Consider the following 21,102-nt stretch of genomic DNA (forward strand, 5'->3'; position numbering starts at 1 on the left):
TCCCTTTTATATTAATATTCTGGAAAATTTATTAATTATCAAATGGCTATTGGGTAAATAATATGACAGGAAAAAAGAGTGGAATCACGCTGTAGGATGTTTAATATGGACCATGCCAGGAGCGAGCACTACCATTGACCTACTATGAAGCATATGGATCTAATTATGTGAATAATTGAGCTTTTCAGATGCATTACCTATTAATAAGGCAAGAATTTTGACAATGTGTGAATAAAACCTCAATAACAGTGGTTGAAACAAGAGAGCAGGGTGTTTCTTGCTTAGGCAAAACTCAGATATAGGAATTCAGGGGCATCTCATGGCTCCACAGTTCTCTGGGACTCAAGCCACCGCCAACTTTGCATTCTTTCATCCCTAAGATAGTGCCTTGTGTTTAGGTGTCGGGATTGAATTTCAACCATCACATCAATAATCCAAACCACAACATGGAGGAAGGGAAGAGGAATTGACATGTGCCCTCCATCTTAGGACATGGCCCAGAAACTGTGGACACTATTTCTCTTTATATTTCTGTGGTCCACACTTAGTCACATGGTTGCTTGTGCAAAGAAAACTGGAAATTTAGCCTTAATTCTGGGAAACCATATTCCCAGCTAAAATTCTATGATTCTTTTACTAATAAAGAATGAAAAATAGATATTAAGAATTAGCTAGCAGGTTTTTTTCCCAGTAGACTGACTTTCACTATTGAATTGAGCTAATTAGATATTCTTTAAGCTTCTTTCTTGAAGCAGAAAGTTGTATTACAGCTGGATCACACATATTTTCTACTACACATTTGCACATTATTATAAATCCTAATATTTCCATCTTCTGCTATTTAATATTTTCCATGAAATATGTTAAAGTCTTTTTATGAGAGGGAAGCTTCAAAAGCCATTTGTGATGTATTTTGTAGTCACAATGTAGCCTGGGAAACTTCTGGAAGGTTTTTGTTGATAAATTATAAACAAGCCTAACCTTCTATTTAGGTTCGGACACAGTATTCTGACACTGAAGAGGCTGGAAAATATAATTATACTAAGTGTTAGCTAATACATCAATTTCCTCTACATTTTCACCCTATCCAGGAAAAAAAAAAAAAAAAAAGCAAAGTCAGGTAATTAAATATCATGACTTCCTCCTCCATTCTCCAATAAAAGCCCTACCACAATCTCAGTCCCCAGCTCTGGCACAATGGCTTTTCTTCCTTCCTGGGTTTATGTACTAGTTGGTTACTTTTCTGCTTCTTTAGCAGGGACTTCCAATCTCTCAGATATAGAGCCCCCTCTGTGGAAGGAGAGTCCTGGTCAGCTCAGTGACTACAGGGTGGAGAACAGCATGTACATTATTAATCCGTGGGTATACCTTGAGAGAATGGGGATGTATAAAATCCTGTTGAACCAGACAGCTAGATATTTTGCAAAATTTGCACCAGAAAATGAACAAAATATTTTATGGGGATTGCCTCTGCAGTATGGCTGGCAATATAGGACAGGTAAGAATGACTCTTGTTTTCATTGTAATGATCTATCAGTAGACCTAAGAAGTGTTTGGGAAATTGTACTCTGTGTATAACCTACCATGTTTTTAAAAATTGATTCTTTATCTTGCTCTCTTTTCCCTTATAATCTTTGTTTTTCTACCTATCCTTCTCCCTACTCATAAATCCTTCTTTTGTGGGTTGTGCGTTATTATTAGAAAGTTCAATGAGGTATAAGACATAGTTATCACCTGTTAAAAGACATCACATCTCATCTATTGAGCATTTCACAAATATTTATTGAAATTCTACTAAATGCCACACTCCTTTCTAAGCAATAAGATGAACTGAACAGTCAAGGGGATATACAAAGTGATGTCAAATTAGTTTGAATTTCTTAAAGTTCTAATTATGATAAGAGGTTATAAAGAATCATCACATTGTTCATGAGGATCTTTCTCTGTAAAACGTTTGCTTCTTCTTGGAAATAAAGTACCTTACAGTGTATAGACAGAAGTTACATTTTGGGATAAAATATGCATGAATTGAAAGATACTTTTGTTCTGGTTGATAGAAGCTCATGAGAAAGAGTGGTGCCTGTTTCCCAGTCCACACTGATAACACAGCCAATAAAAAAATATTGTGTGTGAGAAAGAGGTTAAGAAAACAGCAATTTCATTTGGAAGAAAAACAATGATTATTTTCTAATATTTACATAATGCATATTACAGGTGAAACACTTTTGGTGCTTTTTCTCACCTCACATCACAACCTTATAATGTAGTTAATATTATTATCCCCATGTCGTAGATGAGAAAACTAAGGCATTAGAGGTTATTTAGATAAAGTCAAGCTAGTGAATGGTGGAGCAGGGGTTTGTTTTGACTCTCGACCATCTTTTTTTATGTGTATGCATGTTGCTTCATAGTTTCGATTAGGAGGTAGAGGAGGAAATAGAAGAGAGAATCCTTACAAAAGCAAATAATATTTAGGACCTATAATTCAAAAGTAGAAAACTGTGTTATTGTTAAGGAAAAGAAAAGAAATTTATTGGGGTCTAAAAAATAAAAGATAGAAAAGAATGATGGGAATACCAACATACATCATTCAGAAATAAATGCTTTTGTATCTACAAACAAAATCTATGTGGTTAAGCAATAGTTACAGCCAGTTCCAAAATGTGTATAATAAATACAACTGTGCATCCTCTCTCCTCCAGGCAGATTAGCTGATCCAACCCGACAGACAAACTGTGGCTATGAATCTGGAGATCATATGTGCATCTCTGTGGACAGTTGGTGGGCTGGTATGTTCGTTTAAGTGGCAAAATAGATATTAACCTTCCCTGAAAGAAAGCATTCAAACCTAAAATCTTAGGGACCGAGACAGAACTAAAACAATCTTCTTCCTATTTTAAAAAGGAATCTATTTCATCATGTACCTTATGGTCTTTAGGTCACATTAAGAGATTTAACAGCCACAATGTCAATAGTGATTCCTTAGGACATACCCAGCTTTTCTCAGAATGACGAAAATAAGATTCTGCAAAAGCAATGGCCTCTGAGGGGCCAGTTCTGGCAGTTAGGTGGGAGGTCCAACTGATGACAAAGAATCTCCAGAATAAGGAATGCTAAGAAGTGAGACATCAAGACAAATGATGCTTTTTCATTTTGCTCAGACCAGATGTGGTTAATATTGAAACCTATAAACATGCCAGAGATTAATACCTACTGCAATTCATTATACCAATCAGTAATCTCAGGCTTTAATCATATACTTTAATGCTAAAATAACCAGAAGGTATTTTCTAATTCTTTCATTTAATTTTATACTTTAGTAATGAAAACAATTTATACCACAAATCCTTAGAGGTATTTCCCAATAGTTAGAAACATGACCACATTAAATTTCACTTTTTCAGAGCGACACACATCATATGTATCCTTAAGCATTTTCCTCTTACTACCCGTAATTGTTCTTTTAAAAGACCCACAAATAGTAGTGGCCACAGAACTAGAATTCAGAGTTTGTTATTCTTAGATTGGTTTAGTAGTTTGGAGGATTAGCCAGCTACACTGTGGCATAGGACTCCATTCACAAATGCCTGTCTAGGATGAAATATTCTATGTCACTGATTTCTAGTGGAAATCAATATGAGCCTAATATCCAACTAATGAAAATATCTGAGTCTGCTGGAATAGGTTATACATAGGTAAAATTTTTAAAAATGTAAAAATAGTCTTCTTTGATTGTCAGTCCAATTATCCAATGATCTATTGTCAAAACTTATCCAAAATTTTTGCTTTAAAGGCATAAAATAAGATAAAAATGTAGTTATATCATGGTTACAAATTAAATTTACATATATAAAATAGAAAACATTCATTTACCAAAGCTATAATCATGTTAAAATATTTTAGAGAAAACTACAAATACAATTCACAATAAAACTGTTAACAAGAGGTTTTGTACCATTCTGAGGAAAAGTTGATAACTTTCTTCCATTTCTACTTAATACTTTGAAAAGTGACTATTATGAAATCCATTAAAATTACTTTTTGTTTTAAAATATCATAGTCAACTACTTTACCCAACATGTTATATATTTATGATTATGGGGTTATTAACAGAAACACAATCAAAGTTATGTATTTGACCCTTAGGGGGATTTTTGCTCAATATTTTTTTCCTAGTGTTTAGCTTTTATCATGTTTCTGGGTTTGTGAATTTTTTTAATGACTTATACCTTCCTTAAAAATATTATCTTTGAAATTTGTTAGTGCTTGTGGTAATAATAAATCTTTTGTTCTTACAGATTTGAATTATTTTCTGTCTTCATTACCCTTTCTTGCTGCGGTTGATTCTGGTATAATGGGGATATCATCAGACCAAGTCAGACTTTTGCCCCCACCCAAGAATGAGAGGAAGTTTTGTTATGATGTTTCTAGTTGTCGTTCATCTTTCCTTGAGACAATGAACAAGTGGAACACCTTTTACCAGGTTCCTTCTTTATAATCTTAGGAGATAGGAAGAGGATTTATTTTGTCCGATCATTTCATCTAGGATTTTTTTGTGCATTGCATAATATTTTCCTTAGTATGCAAATGTAAATTGCTATGCATGTATATTAATAATATATTGTATGGTAAAGTGTTATGAATAATTAACACCTACTGCCTCAATACAGCATTAACATAAATCTATCCATTCTTCTTGCCTCAAATACATTATAAAAAATGGTGAGCATACAGGATATTTGGCTGAATGGTGAAGAGGGTATTCTGATTAATTGAATCTTCATGTCCACTAGGATATTAGAAGAAATTTGACTAAAATCAATGAAGAAAAGATATATTTACTAGTACTTTAGTAGATTATTGCATTAGTTCAGATCTAATGAAACATTTTAATAAGATATTTTTGTTACTCATGATTTTATGGTAATTTTAGCAGGGTTAATAGGAAAAAATAAAGACCTTATGATCGTATAAAATATAAAGTCTGAAAATACTTGAAGTTCAATACTTATAGATGCATATGCTATTATTAAAACTAATGAATATTTTTGTGTCCTTTAACGAGTGTTAGACATTAAGGCCATATACATATTTTTACTTAGAAATAAAATTCTTCTTTTATGTAGAATATTGCTAAATTATATATCTGAACATGACTAAATTTCAGGGAGAAGTATTGTATAGTTGCTTAAATATTAATACATTTGACTTCTTTACCTTAGTATTTGCAGTCACCTTTTAGTAAGTTTGATGATCTGTTGAAGTACTTATGGGCTGCGCATACTTCAACCTTGGCAGATACTATCAAAAGTTTTGAAGACAGGTAAGAATGTCTCTTTAAAGTATCTTTATTTAATATGCTAAGTAATTCTGGGCATTATTTATATATTTTTCTTCTTCTAGAGTATTTTTCAATCTTTATATTAAATAATAAGCCTAACCATTGGAGATTATAATGAGGATGTGTAAATATTTTAACTTGATCAGGCTTAAAAAGGTGTTTTATGAAGAAAGGGAAAATTTTGAGAAAAAAAGCCTTGCATGAAGGAACAAACAAACAAGCAACAGGCAACACATTTTCCTAATTGTAGAAGACAAAATAAAATATAAATATGTAGATGACCTTTATTATTTAATCATAGACATTGTTACAAGAAAAACTGTAGATAGATAAATGTGGCAGAATTCACTTAAGCAATGAATGATTCATTAATCAGCATCATCCTGAACCAGTAGACGTTCAGAGAGCTTCTTCACCCAGTGATGTGGGCAGGCAGTATTTATAGACAGAAAAAGAAAGTGACATATAGAAACACTTTGATTGGTTACAGCTCAGCATTTGCCTTATTTGGACATAGTGTGATGAGAAATTTGCCTTATATAGGCATGGTTTGATCAGTTGGCAACCTGTGATTGGCTGAAGCTCAGCTGCCATGATTTGATGAGACTCATATTTGTTACAAGAAAATACTCTTAAGTTCGGTTGCAGTTTGTTTACAAACTACATTAAGTTGCAATTTGCTACATATGGTGGCAATTTTAGACCAAACTTAATTTAACAATTCCCCACCTTTTGGTCTGCCTCTCAATTTTGAGAGGTTGACCAAAACCTTGGACATTGACACTACTCTCTGTCACTTTCATCATTGATTGATTTGGTATCAGTATGGAATTCACAGTTCACACATGAGGACAGTTGACTGGTTTTTTATGTTCTCTTTATGTTTTCATTATTCTAATTTTAGTTAGACCATTTGACAGAATGAATAGCTGCATAACAGGATTTAAGACTCTAGGGATGTTAAGGTGTGCCAGGGAGACTATTATGATGGCTATCAGGAGGCTGATACTAAGAGACTGAAGGAGCCTCCATCCATCAATTGAACCAACATAAATCAAATATATAAATAATTAAGCCAGAATAAAATTCTACTTGTTTTAACCAATTAGCTTGTTTGCTGATTTCTTACAAGTGAGCTTCTACCCTACCTGATGAATTTACTTAAGTACAGCAGGGATTGTTAGCTAGTGCACATATTCCTCCCTAAAGGTAGTCCAAAGCAATCTGGTTACCTAATATGCCTTTAGTAAGAAAACCTAAAGAAGTTTGCTGGACAATTATAGCCTTTGCAGTAGAATCAGCTATAGTAACTAATGCATGAGACATATTTCTAAGCATAACCTCCTTTACATTTATACAAAGCCAGGGAAGGAATTTTCTACCCAACAATACCCATTAAGAAGAATTCGGCCAGGCGCAGTGGCTCAAGCCTGTAATCCCAGCACTTTGGGAGGCCGAGGCGGGCGGATCACAAGGTCAGGAGATCGAGACCATCCTGGCTAACACGGTGAAACCCCGTCTCTACTAAAAAATACAAAAAACTAGCCAGGCGAGGTGGCGGGCGCCTGTAGTCCCAGCTACTCGGGAGGCTGAGGCAGGAGAATGGCATGAACCTGGGAGGCGGAGCTTGCAGTGAGCTGAGATCTGGCCAGTGCACTCCAGCTTGGGTGACAGAGCTCCGTCTCAAAAGGAAAAAAAAAAAAAAAAAAAAGAAGAATTCATACCTGCTGGTAAACTCCTCTTTATTCCATAGTTCAAATTAAGAGTTGCAGACCAATATCAAGTTTCCAATCAGTTATGGAGTGACAGGAGTACCCTTGGAATCTCTTAATTGCCAATGGCTCCTTATTTTGCAATTATTGAGACATGGATTTGCCCACATATGTGGTTGGTTGTTAAATCCTCCACAAATAAAAACATATTCCGGAAGAACCCTACAGATAGTCTCCTGTTTGAGATGCCTTGTGCCTTATGAGTCAGCATTGTGAGTCAGCATTAGTAATATTTGTCTAAGGCCTCATTTTTTAATCAATGTATGGTTAGAAGATACTAACAACTAAAGGATTAGGGTGATAAATTTGCCTACAAACGTCAAATTGTCTTCCTTTTGTTTTTCAAATTCAATTCTGGCTTAATTTAACTACCAAACTCTCATTATAGGTTTTGCCTACTGTTAGATTTAAACAGGCAGTCTGAATATTTCTGTCTAAAAGTCTAGCTGTTTAGAAAGAACTAGATATTGCACATGGAATATCAGTGAAATTTCTTACAGGATGAATCAGAGTATCTCTAAGATCATGTCAGGATTTAGGTTTAACATGACATATGCAATACTCAGTTTAAATTCCATGCAGAAGTAATTGATTATGAAATCTTCATTATCACATCATATTGCCATGTATAAACAGAAAAGAAACATGGGCCAAAAAGGAAAGGGAGAAAAGACTTCATGTTGACAGAGGAGGAAAGATTTTATTCATGATTTTGGGAAAGCTGTATACATCAAGGATGCCATCTTCTTCTGGGGGGAAAAAAAACATCCCTAGTAAGCTTTACCTGGAGGTCTCCAGTGGGTGTACAGTCCCAAGGGTCTGGAAGGGCTCTCTCAAATTGAGAAATGTGGATCCAAGACTCAAATCCCTGAAGCTGTGCTGCAAAAAAGAGCTTGGTGTGGTCCTTTCTGATGGAGTTCAAGGACAGTCTTTCTTTGGTGTTGTTTCCAAAAGAACTGATCTCTAGGTTCTAGATCATGAATGATCTGGTTGTTATCAGTTGGTGGGCCACAAAGGGCTTCTTTCATCTGGTGAAAATATGCTTTGGCAAAATGCATTGAAGCCTCACAATTTTGAGTCATATCAGAGTTTAGAAAAACATGAGATACATGAGGTTTTATTATTAGAGACACAGGCCTTCCAATAACTATTTCACAGAGTCAATCTGTTTTTTCCTACAGGAGTGGATTTGATTGCTATCAATCAGTAGGACCTTTGACCAATGCAATCCAACAAATTCCGTTAGCTTTGTCTAATACCACTGTGTTTCTAATACCTTTTTAAACTGTTTTACAACTTTTCTGGTAAAATGAGTACCTATATTGCTAGAGATGTTTTCAGCAATGCCCTATAAAAACACTTTCTAATAACCTTCTCACTATTGTTATAGCATTAGCCTTCCTGCATAGAAACACACCTATAAAACCAGAAAATATGCACTGAAGGTGACAATTGAATTAAATATATTTGTCTGTGTTCAAATGATCCAACATGTGCCAAAAATGTATCACTTGAGGTTTTTATTATATTACCAGCATTATCAGTTTAACAAACCAAATGTTGGCGATAAGAATAGTCACTCCACCAATATTTTCCTCATTTCAGAATAGTCACTCCACCAATATGTTCCTCATAATTTGGATTATTTTATCTCTCCCTTGATGAGTATAGAGCTTTTAATAATGGAAGCTTTTAGGACCCAGGAAGGACTAGGAGGCCATCTGTGCATTCCATGAGTCCATATTTAACATTGAATTTATATATATTTTCAGTATATTTATTATATATTATATATTATAAATTAAAAATTTAATATTTTAAAAATATTTTTTTAAATGTCAGTTTTGACTGGCACACCCAGCACTTTGGGAGCCCAATGTGGGCGGATCATGAGGTCAGGAGTTCCAGACTAGCCTGGCCAATATGGGAAACCCCATCTCTACTAAAAATACAGAAATTAGTCAGGCATGGTGCCGCATGCTTGTAGTACCAGCTACTGGGGAGGCTGAGGCAGAAGAATTGCTTGAACCCGGGGCGGAGGTTGCAGTGAGCTGAGATTGCGCCACTGCACTCCAGAGACTGGGGACTGGGTGACAGAGTGAGATTCCATCTCAAAAAAAAAAAAAAGTCAGTTTTGTATTTCCAAATCAGGTCAGTAGCTTGCTTACTAAATAGGTTATCAAAGGTAATTTGGCTTGAGTCAATCTCATGATATTTGTTCAAATTCCTTATCTAAACAACTTCACTTCTGGCTGACATAGCATGAAAATCTGCCAAAGCATTTTCATAGCAATCAATTAATTCTTGTTCGACTTGATATTGGGTTAGAAGTTTTATGAATCAATCAGTCTCTTCGTAACAGTTCTGGGAATTCTCATTCGGTCCAATGGGATGATCCGATTTCTAGGAATTTCATAAAATTTCTGGAACATATATTAATAACACATCCATACAAATACAACTTAAAGAAGGTTTAACATTACTTATTATTTGATAATGCTTTCCATATTATTTATCAAATAGGCCCAATTACTTTAATATCTCTCTTTTTATAAGGAGGGATATCCTTTTGAGATGTTCCAAAGGCCCACCTGCAAAGTCCCAAAGTTAATTTGAAGTCAATAAAAATACTTGATTTAGAATTTCGGAAGCTTGCCAAAAATATCAAAGGTTTAAAATACTTGATAAAATAGGATCACAGACCACTTTTAAATATTAATAGTCATCCATTTTAACCAGAGTGATAATTTAAAGATTTTAAAGGCAAACACAGAAAAATTACAGTTATAGAAAAACCTTCGATCTTTTATAGAGAGGACTCAGTTGTTTAAATGATCAAAAAACCTAATGAAGACAACATGAAGCACAGGAAATTATCTTAGTAAAATGCAGAATCTTTGTTTTCTAGGACAATTACTTCAAGGGTAAAGAAAAACTTTTCACAATGTCCTACTAAGAACAGACCAATACTCCAAGAAAACCTTGGCTTAACGCAAGGAAATAAATTCTAATTTTGCATCAGTGTACCTTTGATATTAATGCTCAATTTTTAGAAAACCATATAAATAATTCTCTTCTAATTTTAGCCAACTTGATCAACACAAGTTTTTTCACAAGATTTATCTTTCACAAACCTTTTATAACTTTCTTATACATTCAATCTTTGTCCTATACTTCTTCTCTTCTCATTTTGGAACAACAGGTCATTCTATACCAGGATAAAATTTGCTCTTCTGTTTCTTGAACAAAACAAAACATCCTCATATATTATAGTTTTTCTTACCAAAAGCACATTTTACCTGTCTACTTGCATATAGCTTTGTTTTCCTTATTTCTAACTATTTCAATTATATATAATTAAGAAGCTTGACTCCTATTAACCTTAATTTCCAGTGAACACTAGGAAACAAGCAATTGTGAACTGTTGTACCAGTAATCTGTAGACTAATAAATCTATGAATTATACTTTCCAGAAGCATGTGTTTTCTCCTGGTGAATTTGTCAGTGTGGCACAAAATACGCTTATTAACCATCCCAAATACCTTTGGTTCCTCTGCAATAAAAAACTGTAGAAGAGGCAAAATATTATCTCTATTGAAGACTAAGCTTTGATTTTTTAAAATCTTGCCCAAATTCCTACCTAAGGGGTCTGGGGAGTCATTCCCTACGAACCATGAATTGTCATCAGATGGGTTCTATTTAACCCTATGTATCATGACTTACTTTCCAACATGACTACGGCATATGTGACAAAGAAGAAAAACAAAATATTTTACCCCAAAATATGTTTCTTTGCCGTATTTTGAAATGGCTTGCAAAGCTGTCCTTCGTGGGGGAAATTTGCATTTGTAAAGAGTCTCTGTTAACATAGCTAGATCTTTTTCTTCCAGGCCCTCCCAGTCCTGAAGAGATTAACTGAGAGTCTAGCACTTTTTAAAGGTCTGAATAGGAAATATTTGTCATCTATTTTCTCTAAAGCAGCCACCATGAGACATCAAAAGTACCGTAGTCACCACATTCTTTTATTTTAACTTGAACATTTTCATTAATCCCAAGTCTTTAGGCAAACTCAAACAATTGTCGAACCAGAAAATGTTTAAATTTTCCTATAGCCTGGATCCATCCCCACCCCCCTATTTCAAATCGTCCCGCCTTTCTGGACCAAACAAACGTATTTCTCAAATGTATTTTATTGATGTCTCATGCTTCTCTAAAACATATAAACAAAGCTGCACCCCAGCCACCTTGGGCACATGTTTTTGGGACTTCCTGAGGGCTATGTCATGGGCCACGGTCACTCTTATTTGTCTCAGAATAAATCCCTTCAAATATTTGTTTGACTCTTTTTGCTGGCACTATTTTTCAGTTTTTTTCTTTTTGGGCCTGAGAATTAAATTGTTGTTTGTATATACTTCCCTCAGCCTCAACTTTCCATTCTCAATGATAAGGCTGTTAAGAAAAAAATGTTGGTATAGGAAGGACATCTTTCACATGGGAATTTTATCTTGCTTATGTCCATTTAACTTAACTGTTTTTAACAATTATGTTTGAATGGCTCATAAAAATCAAACGTTAATCAGCTAGTGATTAGCTTATTTTTTTGTCTGACAAATTTTGTAATATAGAGATGAATAAGAGAATATAGAGAAAAATAGAGAAAAAATATAGAATATAGAGAATATAGAGAAAAAAAGCTTATTTTTTTCTACCAGGTTTACTGTAGTAATGTAAATGTGCAAAGCATTTGGGTTAGTTCTTGTTTTTCCAAAATAATACTTAAATTATATAGGCACTTATTTTCCTTGAGTCAAATACAGCTCTTTCATAATTTAAGTTTGGCACTATCATAAGGAAATAGAAAAATATCCCATATATATCATGCATACAGACATATATAAACATATAGACCAAAACAGATCTTATTGAGATGGGAGAGCTCCCTGGACCCCTTTGCAGGACTCGTAACAGGGGTGTGACTTGCTTACTTGGCCATCATGTTCAAATGCCCTGTGGGATGGGGTACATGCAGGTGAGTGGGTGCCAGGGCTGGAGGCTGGGGCAAGTGCTTTTGGGCTCTGGCCTAATGGCATCATCTAGGGGTGTGTTACAATTAATGCTCTTTCAGCAGTTACTGCCCACGGATGATTAAGTGTTAACCAGCTCAGTGAAAAGTCAGGGTGACAGACTTTTACATCCTGCCCTCTTGGTACCTGGGAGCTGTTGTAACTATGAAGACAAGCACCTGTTCGCATTTTGTAAGGAGTTTCCTCACTGTGGCCACTGTAATTCTAACTAACCTTTGGTAAGATTCACCCATTTCTCTAGAAAAGCATAACTTCTGGGTCCATAGTTCTTTTTATTTTATTTTTTATTTTTTTTAACATTAAATTGGCTGAAGTTCCAGATGGAGGAGTTCCAGAATCTTTGTATCCTGATGAACTCATGATTTCCTATCTTTTGGTAATGAGACCTACCTACTGAATGCAGTCCAGTTTCTGTCTGACCCAGTCAGACACCTGAGGCCTCCCTATAGGACCCACTCCTGTTTCTGTCAGGACTTTTAAATATGGTCCAGATCAAAAAAATGCTCAAATGAATTCAAAGAGCTTAAAACACAAGTTCATGGAGCTTGAATCTAAGAAAGAACTCACCCATAACCCCAGTTGCTGTAAGAGTGTAAGTTTGGCACTATCATAAGGAAATAGAAAAATATCACATATATATCATACATACAGACATACATAAACATATAGACCAAAACAGATCTTATTGAGATGGGATAGCTCCCTGGACCACTTTGCAGGACTTGTAGCAGGGGTGTGGCCTCCTTACTTTGCCACCATGTTCAACTGCCCTGTGGGACGGGGAGCATGCAGGTGAGTGGGTGCAGGGGTTCAATGAGCATAATGAGCCCTGGAAAGGACCTTTGCTTGGTCACTTGGTGCTTCTGTGGGTTGCTGGAGGTCTATTTTGTGTTGGTATCTCCATTCATGTTAGTGGCTTTCCTCAGGTATCTGGTAATACTTGACTGTCTACTCAAATTTAAAAAGAAATACTTAGGGGCCGGGCGCGGTGGCTCAGGCCTGTAATCCCAGCGCTTTGGGAGGCCGAGGCGGGCGGATCACGAGGTCGGGAGATCGGGACCATCCCATCCCGGCTCACACAGTGAAACCCCGTCTCTACTAAAAATACAAAAAACTGGCCACGAGTGATGGAGGGCGCCTGTAGTCCCAGCTACTTGGGAGACTGAGGCAGGAGAATGGCGTAAACCCGGGAGGCGGAGCTTGCAGTGAGCCGAGATCGCGCCACTGCACTCCAGCCTGGGAGACAGAGCGAGACTCTGTCTCAAAAAAAAAAAAAAAAAAAGAATCACTTCGAAGACCTGACTGTGTGAGTGGTGAGTGGAAGTTTTCAACTAAGAACATACCTCTCAAGTAATCTTGCTGGGTTGTTTAGGTAACCTTTTAAATATTGACACTGTTGTAGAAAAAAAATGGGTTCTTGTCACACAACCAGGAAAAGTCAGGCACAGAGGCTTTGAAGGGTGAGGGGAATGGAATTTATGGGGCAAAAAGGAAAAAGGAAAAATTACTCTCAGCAAACCAAGAGAGAGTCCTGCTAGCTAGCAGGTTTCCTACCTCACAGTTTGGATACCAGGCCACCACTCCAGGTGAAAAGAGTAGGCTCTTCCCCTTACACAAATTCCCTGTGGCTCCACCCCATGCCGCCAGTGAGTATGTGGGCATGCTCAGACAAGGCCCTGGGCAGGTTCCCTCATCTGCACAAAAGCATCTGATGTAAACACTTGTGGGGCAGGTTGGAGATTCTCTGGGGTCCCCTTTTTATCTACCTAGGCATTTGGCTGTCTCAACACTATGGTTCCAATAAGTTCAAGTCTTTTCTCTTGAGCTCACCCAGTTTCCAGAGAGACACTTTCACCTGCTTCAGAAGTCAAGGACTGGTTGTTAGTATTATTGAAAGTCAAGAGAGAATGAAGAAGCGAGGGGAGGGCGTCTTTGCATTCAGTATGTGATTTCCACTTATATCCCCTGTATCCAAGGTGGTGTTCCTACCTTCGACCATGATTAGTTCACACAGTGCAAGGACCCTCTGTTCTACTCTTTCCAGGGCGAGCAGTGGTAGTTACCTATTATTTGAAATCTGGAAGGAAATCTTTGTATATGATTGCTTCTTTAAAGTCTTTTAATCTCCCTGATTTTAGCAATCTCCTTTCACCCAGAGGGTATTACTCAGACTTAAATCGAGGAGAATTCTACAAATTATATCGGCATTATTTTTCTGTTTTCCTCTCTGGTTGCTTAAAATTTAGTTTTCTTGATTCTATTAAATCTTTTCAACTAGTTCTTTTCAATTTCCAGCTTCCAACAAATCTTGTTCCTCATGTGTTCTGATTTTATTTCTTCTGCCATTTTAATGGAGATTTGGTAGGTTGCAAAAGTACAAGTATTTGTTAAAAACAGCATTTTTACTAAAAAACTCCTTTACCTAAAAATTCCCTTCTATTGTCTCTTTAATTGGGATCAGTTCAGAATATAATAAAATTTTGTGTTATGGATAAATTTATATATAGGTGCACTATTAATAAAGCAAAAAATACATATTTTCTATTAATTCACCTCACTGAAAGTTTAATAATAGTTCCTCAGGCAATTTGAATAGTTTCAAAGCCTTATATTGGTGAAAGGTAAATCTTTTAATATGATTATTATGGAAGATTTCAAATGCCCACTTATGTGCTCTGATTTGTTAATCTACCTATTTACGAGGTCTGGTTTATCAAGGTCTATGAATTCATATTACAAGATTCAAGGCTAATGATTGTTCCTTGAAATGAAGTAATAGTGTACAAATTAAGACGCCTTGCTTTGAAGTTACACAGACCTGAGTTTTAAATCCTGGCTCTTTTGACCTAGGAATTCAAACTGGGAGAAACTCAATTTTCTTATTTTTAAAATAGCAATAACAATAATACATGCCACATAGCACAATTTTGAGGATTAATTAAGAAATCCATAAGTTACGCTTAATGTACTACTGGCATATGAGAAATATTCAATATAAAGTAACTATTATCACCATGACAAAAAGCAGTAGTAAAGAACATGGGTTTTAAAGGCAGATAGATTGACAGGGTTTAAAACAGGGCCCTGCAATTTACTACGTGTGTGGCCCTGAGTTAAGTTAGCTTTGTTTGAAAGAAAGCAGCCCAATCAACAACCACTAAACTTCAGTGTTGTACAACTGTGTTTATTGCTCAGATGTCTGGGATTTAAATAAGCAGCTCTGCTGGTCTTTCCCGGGTTCACTCTCATGTTGGCTGATTTTGATTGGCTACAGCAGGGATGACTGGGGAAGCTCAGCTCTGTTCCCTGACTCCTTCTACATCAGACAAGCCTGGTTGTTTTCCATAGTGATGGCAGAATTGCAAGAAAGAATAATCAAATTGTGAAAATGCATTTCAAGTTTATGCTATGTCAAACTAGTTACTATTATATTTTTTTGTCAAGTTACATGACTGAGTCAGGAGTGGGAATTTCTGCCTGTCACCTAATGTAGGAAGAACCAGTACTGAAAGTTACATAGCAGAAGACAGAATTGTAGGGATTGGTAAAGAACTGGGGCTATGGTTGCAATCTATTACATGCTGTGAAATAACTCTAAAAGCTCATCAGTTACTTTCTTTAGGTAAATATATATTAAGGAGTATTTACTTGAGACAATACTGAATATTTTGTAGCTTGCATATACTCAAATAAAACTCTGTGGCTCTGTATCCTCAGATTGGCTGACTTATGTATACCTGTGCTTCTACTTTATGTGAACGATTTCAAGCGTACTTTCATTCTTTCTTTAGGGACTACATTCTATCTGATCATTAAGTGAACTGATCAACAAATCATTCAACTGATGCATTTGAAGAGTTTATTATTGAATTTCTTCACTGCTCTTGTGATTTCTGTGTATTGAACTGGTGCCCTCATCTCTTCTCTCCCAGTGATTCTGACTTACTTCCAATTTGTTTAGTACATTGTTAGTAGAGCTCTGTGGCCCTCAAAATCTTTATGACTTCACATTTCCTTTCATCTTTGCTTGGTGGGTGACTGTAATGTATCAAGGGGAATTGAATCCAGACCAAACGCTTCTGTCATCAACAATCCAACCCTGCCCACCCTACCACTTCCAAGTATAGAGCAGGGAGGATCCCACAAGCATGGGAGTCAAACAGACAATGGGTATTATCTGGGTTATGTTATAGTTTCTTTAATCTCAATAAGCATAATGCAAGCACCTTCTGTTTAATGGATCCTTTCTATATTGCTGTCAAAATAAAATCAGATAATCTAATTTCTAGACATTATAATAGAAATAACTAGAGAAAAAATCTTCAAATATGTGGATGATATGATGTTATGGGAATATAGAAGAGAAGAAAGTGGTAGATTCCACCTCAGGTGGGCTGGAAAGCTTTGTGAAGAACATAATATCTATGATGAGACTTGAAACAGAATGTACCTGGTAAACCACATGGTGAGTATACAACGTCTCAGGGAAACCAAGTCTATTTGCAAAACTACAAGTTGTTCAGCATGCTTAGACAGCTGTAGAAACAGATGTGACTTATTATAGTTTTAAAACTATTGAATATACCTTTAATCTTTCCATTGTAATTATTTGTCCCCATTTCTTAGGAGAAACTAAACTTTCTCACCTATTATGGGGAAAAATACAGAGGCTTTTGTAATAATTACAGAGTCTTTTCTAACAATTACAGAGGCTTTTTTTCTACCGGAGGCTTCCTGTGGTAGAAAATGTCAATTATTTGGAAATTAGATAGTAAAAATCAGACATCTTTTTTTCTAGAAAGCTCAATGTTTCTAGGATCCCATGGCTTCAAGAAATCAACAGTTTCACAAAGGGTATTTGAGTCTAGCAAAATTTTTGCTTTAGACCTTTGATATTTATCTCTACATTGGCAAAGAGTATAATTTAAAAATGCCTTACTTTTGGTTATTAGGTGGTATTCAAGTATAATGTGCTGAATTAAAGAAGATAAAATGCAATGTAAAATGTAAACAATTAATGAGATGATTCTTTCTAGATTTAGAAGTTTAGTGAGCCATCTTCACACCTCCTGAGAGATGGAATAAAGTCATCACATTATCAATCCTATTTTCTAAATTATAAAATTATGAATTTAGTTTGTTGGCAGGAACCAATTTTTTCTGAAGGCAATGAGGTTGAAATTCTGAGGTGACTAATTATAATTAAGTACTTTTCCATTTGTCTTTTAGATATGATTATTATTCTCAAACAGAAGCACATTTTGAGAGAAGTTGGGTACTGGCTGTGGATCATTTAGCTGCAGTCCTCTTTCCTACAACCTTGATTAGAATATCTGAGTTCCAGAAGGGGCTGCCACCGCGAATTCTTCTTAATACTGATGTAGCCCCTTTCATCAGTGACTTTACTGCTTTTCAGAATGTAGTCCTGTTTCTTCTAAATGTGCTTGGCAATGTGGATAAATCTACAGGTAAGAACCTTAAAAGAATACTTTTAAAAATCAATATTATGTTGAAACAGTAGAGGAGGAAATAATAATTAAATCAGTGATATAAACATTACAGCACTCCAAAAATAAAGTTATGATTTCCTGTGGGTATCCATTCTATTCCTTTAGCAATAATCACTCTTGATATATAGAACCATTTAATGAGCACACATTTTAATCCTCTTACATATGGCCTGTCCTTTCATCTGGAGACCATGTTGAAACTTGAAGTTGGCAAATCAACTTAAACATTTTTTTTTGTTGTTCTACATACTGATATATATTCCTTATTTTGATCATCAGATCTTTTTTAAAAAAAAAAAAACAACAACAAAAACACTTTCTACTTTGCTCTTAAAGAAAGTTAAGACATTTCAAGAGAAAATCTGCCATGATTAATGAAATTACTAGCAATTTGGCTTACCTGAGTTCCCTTGATCCAATACTATTAGTCATGGAAGAAGGATTTTATTCCAGCCCTTCAAATGCTGGATCTTCTAGTGAGTAAAAAAAAACCCAGAGGATTCTTTATCTACCAGTTTGAAAGTGACTATATCATTCCCATTTGCTATACATGCACTGAAGCATTGAGCCAAACTTAAAACATAATTATATTATTAATGTTTTTCAAAGCAAAAACATCGAGTCTGAAAGATAAAAATGGAGGAAATTAAACATGAATAAATTAAACCTATGTTGTAAAAAAAACCTCTGCATCAGTTAGAGTAACAAAAACATCCAAACACTTTATAGACTTCATACAATTGAAGTTTTCCTTTTGGTTCTAGTGTGGCATTCTCTGTCAGTAGGAAGCTTCCCTTCACACAGTGAGTGAGTAGCAGAGCAAGTCCCCTTCACTCTGTGAAAGTTTTTCTTGGAGTTTTTTCCCAAAAATGAGTTGATCCAATTTATTCTGTTTAATAGATGTTTAGTGTTATTATTAGTTATTACCAATAATATAACAATGACATTTTATATATATTTTTTCTTGCATAATGTATTATTTTACCACCAAATTCATAGAAAGAACATGAAATAAAGTTGGTAAGTCAGATATTGCCAAATGGTATTGCCAATAATGTGATGAATAACATGCCATGTTTACTTTTCTTTCTATAATTTATGATTTTACCCCTAAATTAGTAGAAAGGAAATGAAATAAAATTATGAGCCATATATTGCCAAAAGGTACTTTAAAAAATTTGCAAAAGTTTACATGTAATAATTTTGTATCTTTTACAGGTTATCTTTGTACAGAAAAATCTAATGTATCTAGAGGTCATTCGGAATCTAGCTCTAGAATTTACGGAAATAACTCCTGAAACATTTAACTTGAAACTTCAGGAAATGATTAATGAATTAAAAATGAAAAACTCTAACTTGACAATCAGTAATTTCAAAAAATTAATGTAATCGTGACCATGTAGTTTTATTATTTCTGATGTTTTTGATTTATGCTTATTTGTTAAGATCTTGTACACATATTAAAAACTTAAATGCATTCAAATTAAAATAGTGATAATTTTGCTCATGATTTTAAAATTCATTAATAATGAACATGTTTAAGATAAAAGTATACTGTATTATGCTACCAAAAAAACTGAGAAATTAACAAACATACTAAACTTATGTAGCTCTTTTGTTGTTATCCTATCATCAAATTTCATGACATTTAGACTAATATATATTGCTGATTTATAAACAAAATACAGATCATTTTGAAATAAAATACTGACAGGCAGTTTAAATTTTTTAAGTTCATAAAATTGAACTGGAAAATAGAATACACTAACTCATGTGTCAGTTTTCTCTGTTTTTGCTGATCACAAGTTTACAGCAATTATACAATAGAGTTCCCCTCCTTTCACCCACACTTGACAATGAATTCATTATATATAAAATGTATAATTAATGAGTGAGAATACACTGGCCAGGAGGTGGTGATTTCTAGAGCTGACATGAAGCTTTCATAGGAAAGTTTTCCCAGGGTCTCATTCACAGACTAAATCTGCCCACTAACTGTTGGAAAATGAAATTGGACAAATTGGTTTGAATATATGGGTACTGGATTAGGAAAGATGTAGTTTAAATCTCAGCAATGGTTGGGCATGGTGGCTCATGCCTGTAATCCCAGCACTTTGGGAGGCTGAGGTGGGCAGATCACTTGAGGTCAGGAATTTGAGACCAGCCTGGCCAACATGGTGAAACTCCATCTCTACTACAAATACAAAAATTAGCTGGGCGTGGTGGTGTGTGCCTATAATCCCGGCTACTTGGGAGGTTGGGGGAGAAGAATCGCTTGAGCCCTGGAGGTAGCAGTTGCAGTGATGCCGAGATCGCACCACTGCACTTCAACCTGGACAACAGAGTGACTCTGTCTCAAAAACAAACAAACAAACAAACAAAAAACTCAACTCTAGTTTGCCAGTTGAGTTGAGCTTGGGCCATTTTTCTAGCACTGTTTGTGCTTCAGTTTACTTATTGTTAGAATTAAGATTATAAAACCTACATTGCTAGATTATTTTGGGGAGTCACTAAAAGAATAAATATAAGGGTGGCTAGTGTTGTAGAAAACACTGGGTTCCTGTCACATGACCAGGAAAGATTAAGCTTGTAGACACTTTGAAGGGAGAGGGGGAATGGAATTTACTGGGTGAAAAGGAAAAAACTCAGCAAAACAGAGGTGTTCCTGTTAACAGGTCCCCATGTCACAGATTGAATCCCAGGTTACCACACAGAAACAGGAGAGGTCAGGCTCCTATCCCCTGCAAACAGCACTAACTTCCCAAGGCTCCACCCCATCGCCCTAGACCACAGGCCGATGGGAGATTCTCCAGGACCAGCAGTCTGGTTTTTCAGCCTTTGAGCTGTTTTAGGCTTGAGAGTGGGGCTTCACCGGGGAAACCCTTGGTTGCCTCCTGTCTCTATCATTCCCCTGCTAAAGAAGTACATCTAACTGTCCTTAGAATAACGATAAGGATAAGAATAAAGATAAGGATAAGGTTAATGATAAAGACAGATCTTCACCGCTTCCTGCTGATAGAGGGCGCTATTTTGGAGAAATGGCAGTCAGAGCTCCCTCAGAGGCCTATCTAAGGGTTCCTGGAAAAAGGAACCATAGACAAAGGCTTTGGTTGCATGATTGTTTTGGGTTTGATCGTCTGAAGGTGAGAAGAGACAAACTGGGTTATTAGAAAACATACATAGAAATGGAATAAGGGAGGGGTAAGGATACCTCAAAAATCCTGAGGCCTTTTACCAGTTTGTGCAAGGAGAGGGGATGTCAAAAAGCCAGACCGGTAATAAAACTTTTACCCTTTTGTCAGCATGTTAGGCTTCTGTGTTCCCTTCCCCGGAGCCCAATTCTAAGCCAACCAGTTTAAGGTTTGAGAAGTTAACTCTTCCGATTCTGGAGGATG

General features: G+C 35.7%; 1 protein-coding gene across 1 annotated transcript; it reads left to right on the forward strand.

Moving 5' to 3' along the window:
* Positions 1–1,191: 1,191 nt before the first annotated feature.
* On the forward strand, positions 1,192–19,196 carry CUNH6orf58 (chromosome unknown C6orf58 homolog). Its single transcript, XM_033236531.1, has 6 exons — positions 1,192–1,498; positions 2,703–2,789; positions 4,299–4,483; positions 5,223–5,323; positions 17,427–17,665; positions 18,926–19,196. The coding sequence occupies exons 1-6, from the start codon at positions 1,198–1,200 to the stop codon at positions 19,003–19,005; spliced, it is 993 nt and encodes a 330-aa protein (XP_033092422.1). The 5' UTR covers positions 1,192–1,197; the 3' UTR covers positions 19,006–19,196.
* The last annotated feature ends 1,906 nt before the right edge of the window (positions 19,197–21,102 follow it).

The sequence above is a fragment of the Trachypithecus francoisi genome, unplaced genomic scaffold (genome assembly GCF_009764315.1).
Source record: "Trachypithecus francoisi isolate TF-2019V2 unplaced genomic scaffold, Tfra_2.0 Lachesis_group15, whole genome shotgun sequence".
Taxonomy (NCBI): Eukaryota; Metazoa; Chordata; class Mammalia; order Primates; family Cercopithecidae; genus Trachypithecus; species Trachypithecus francoisi.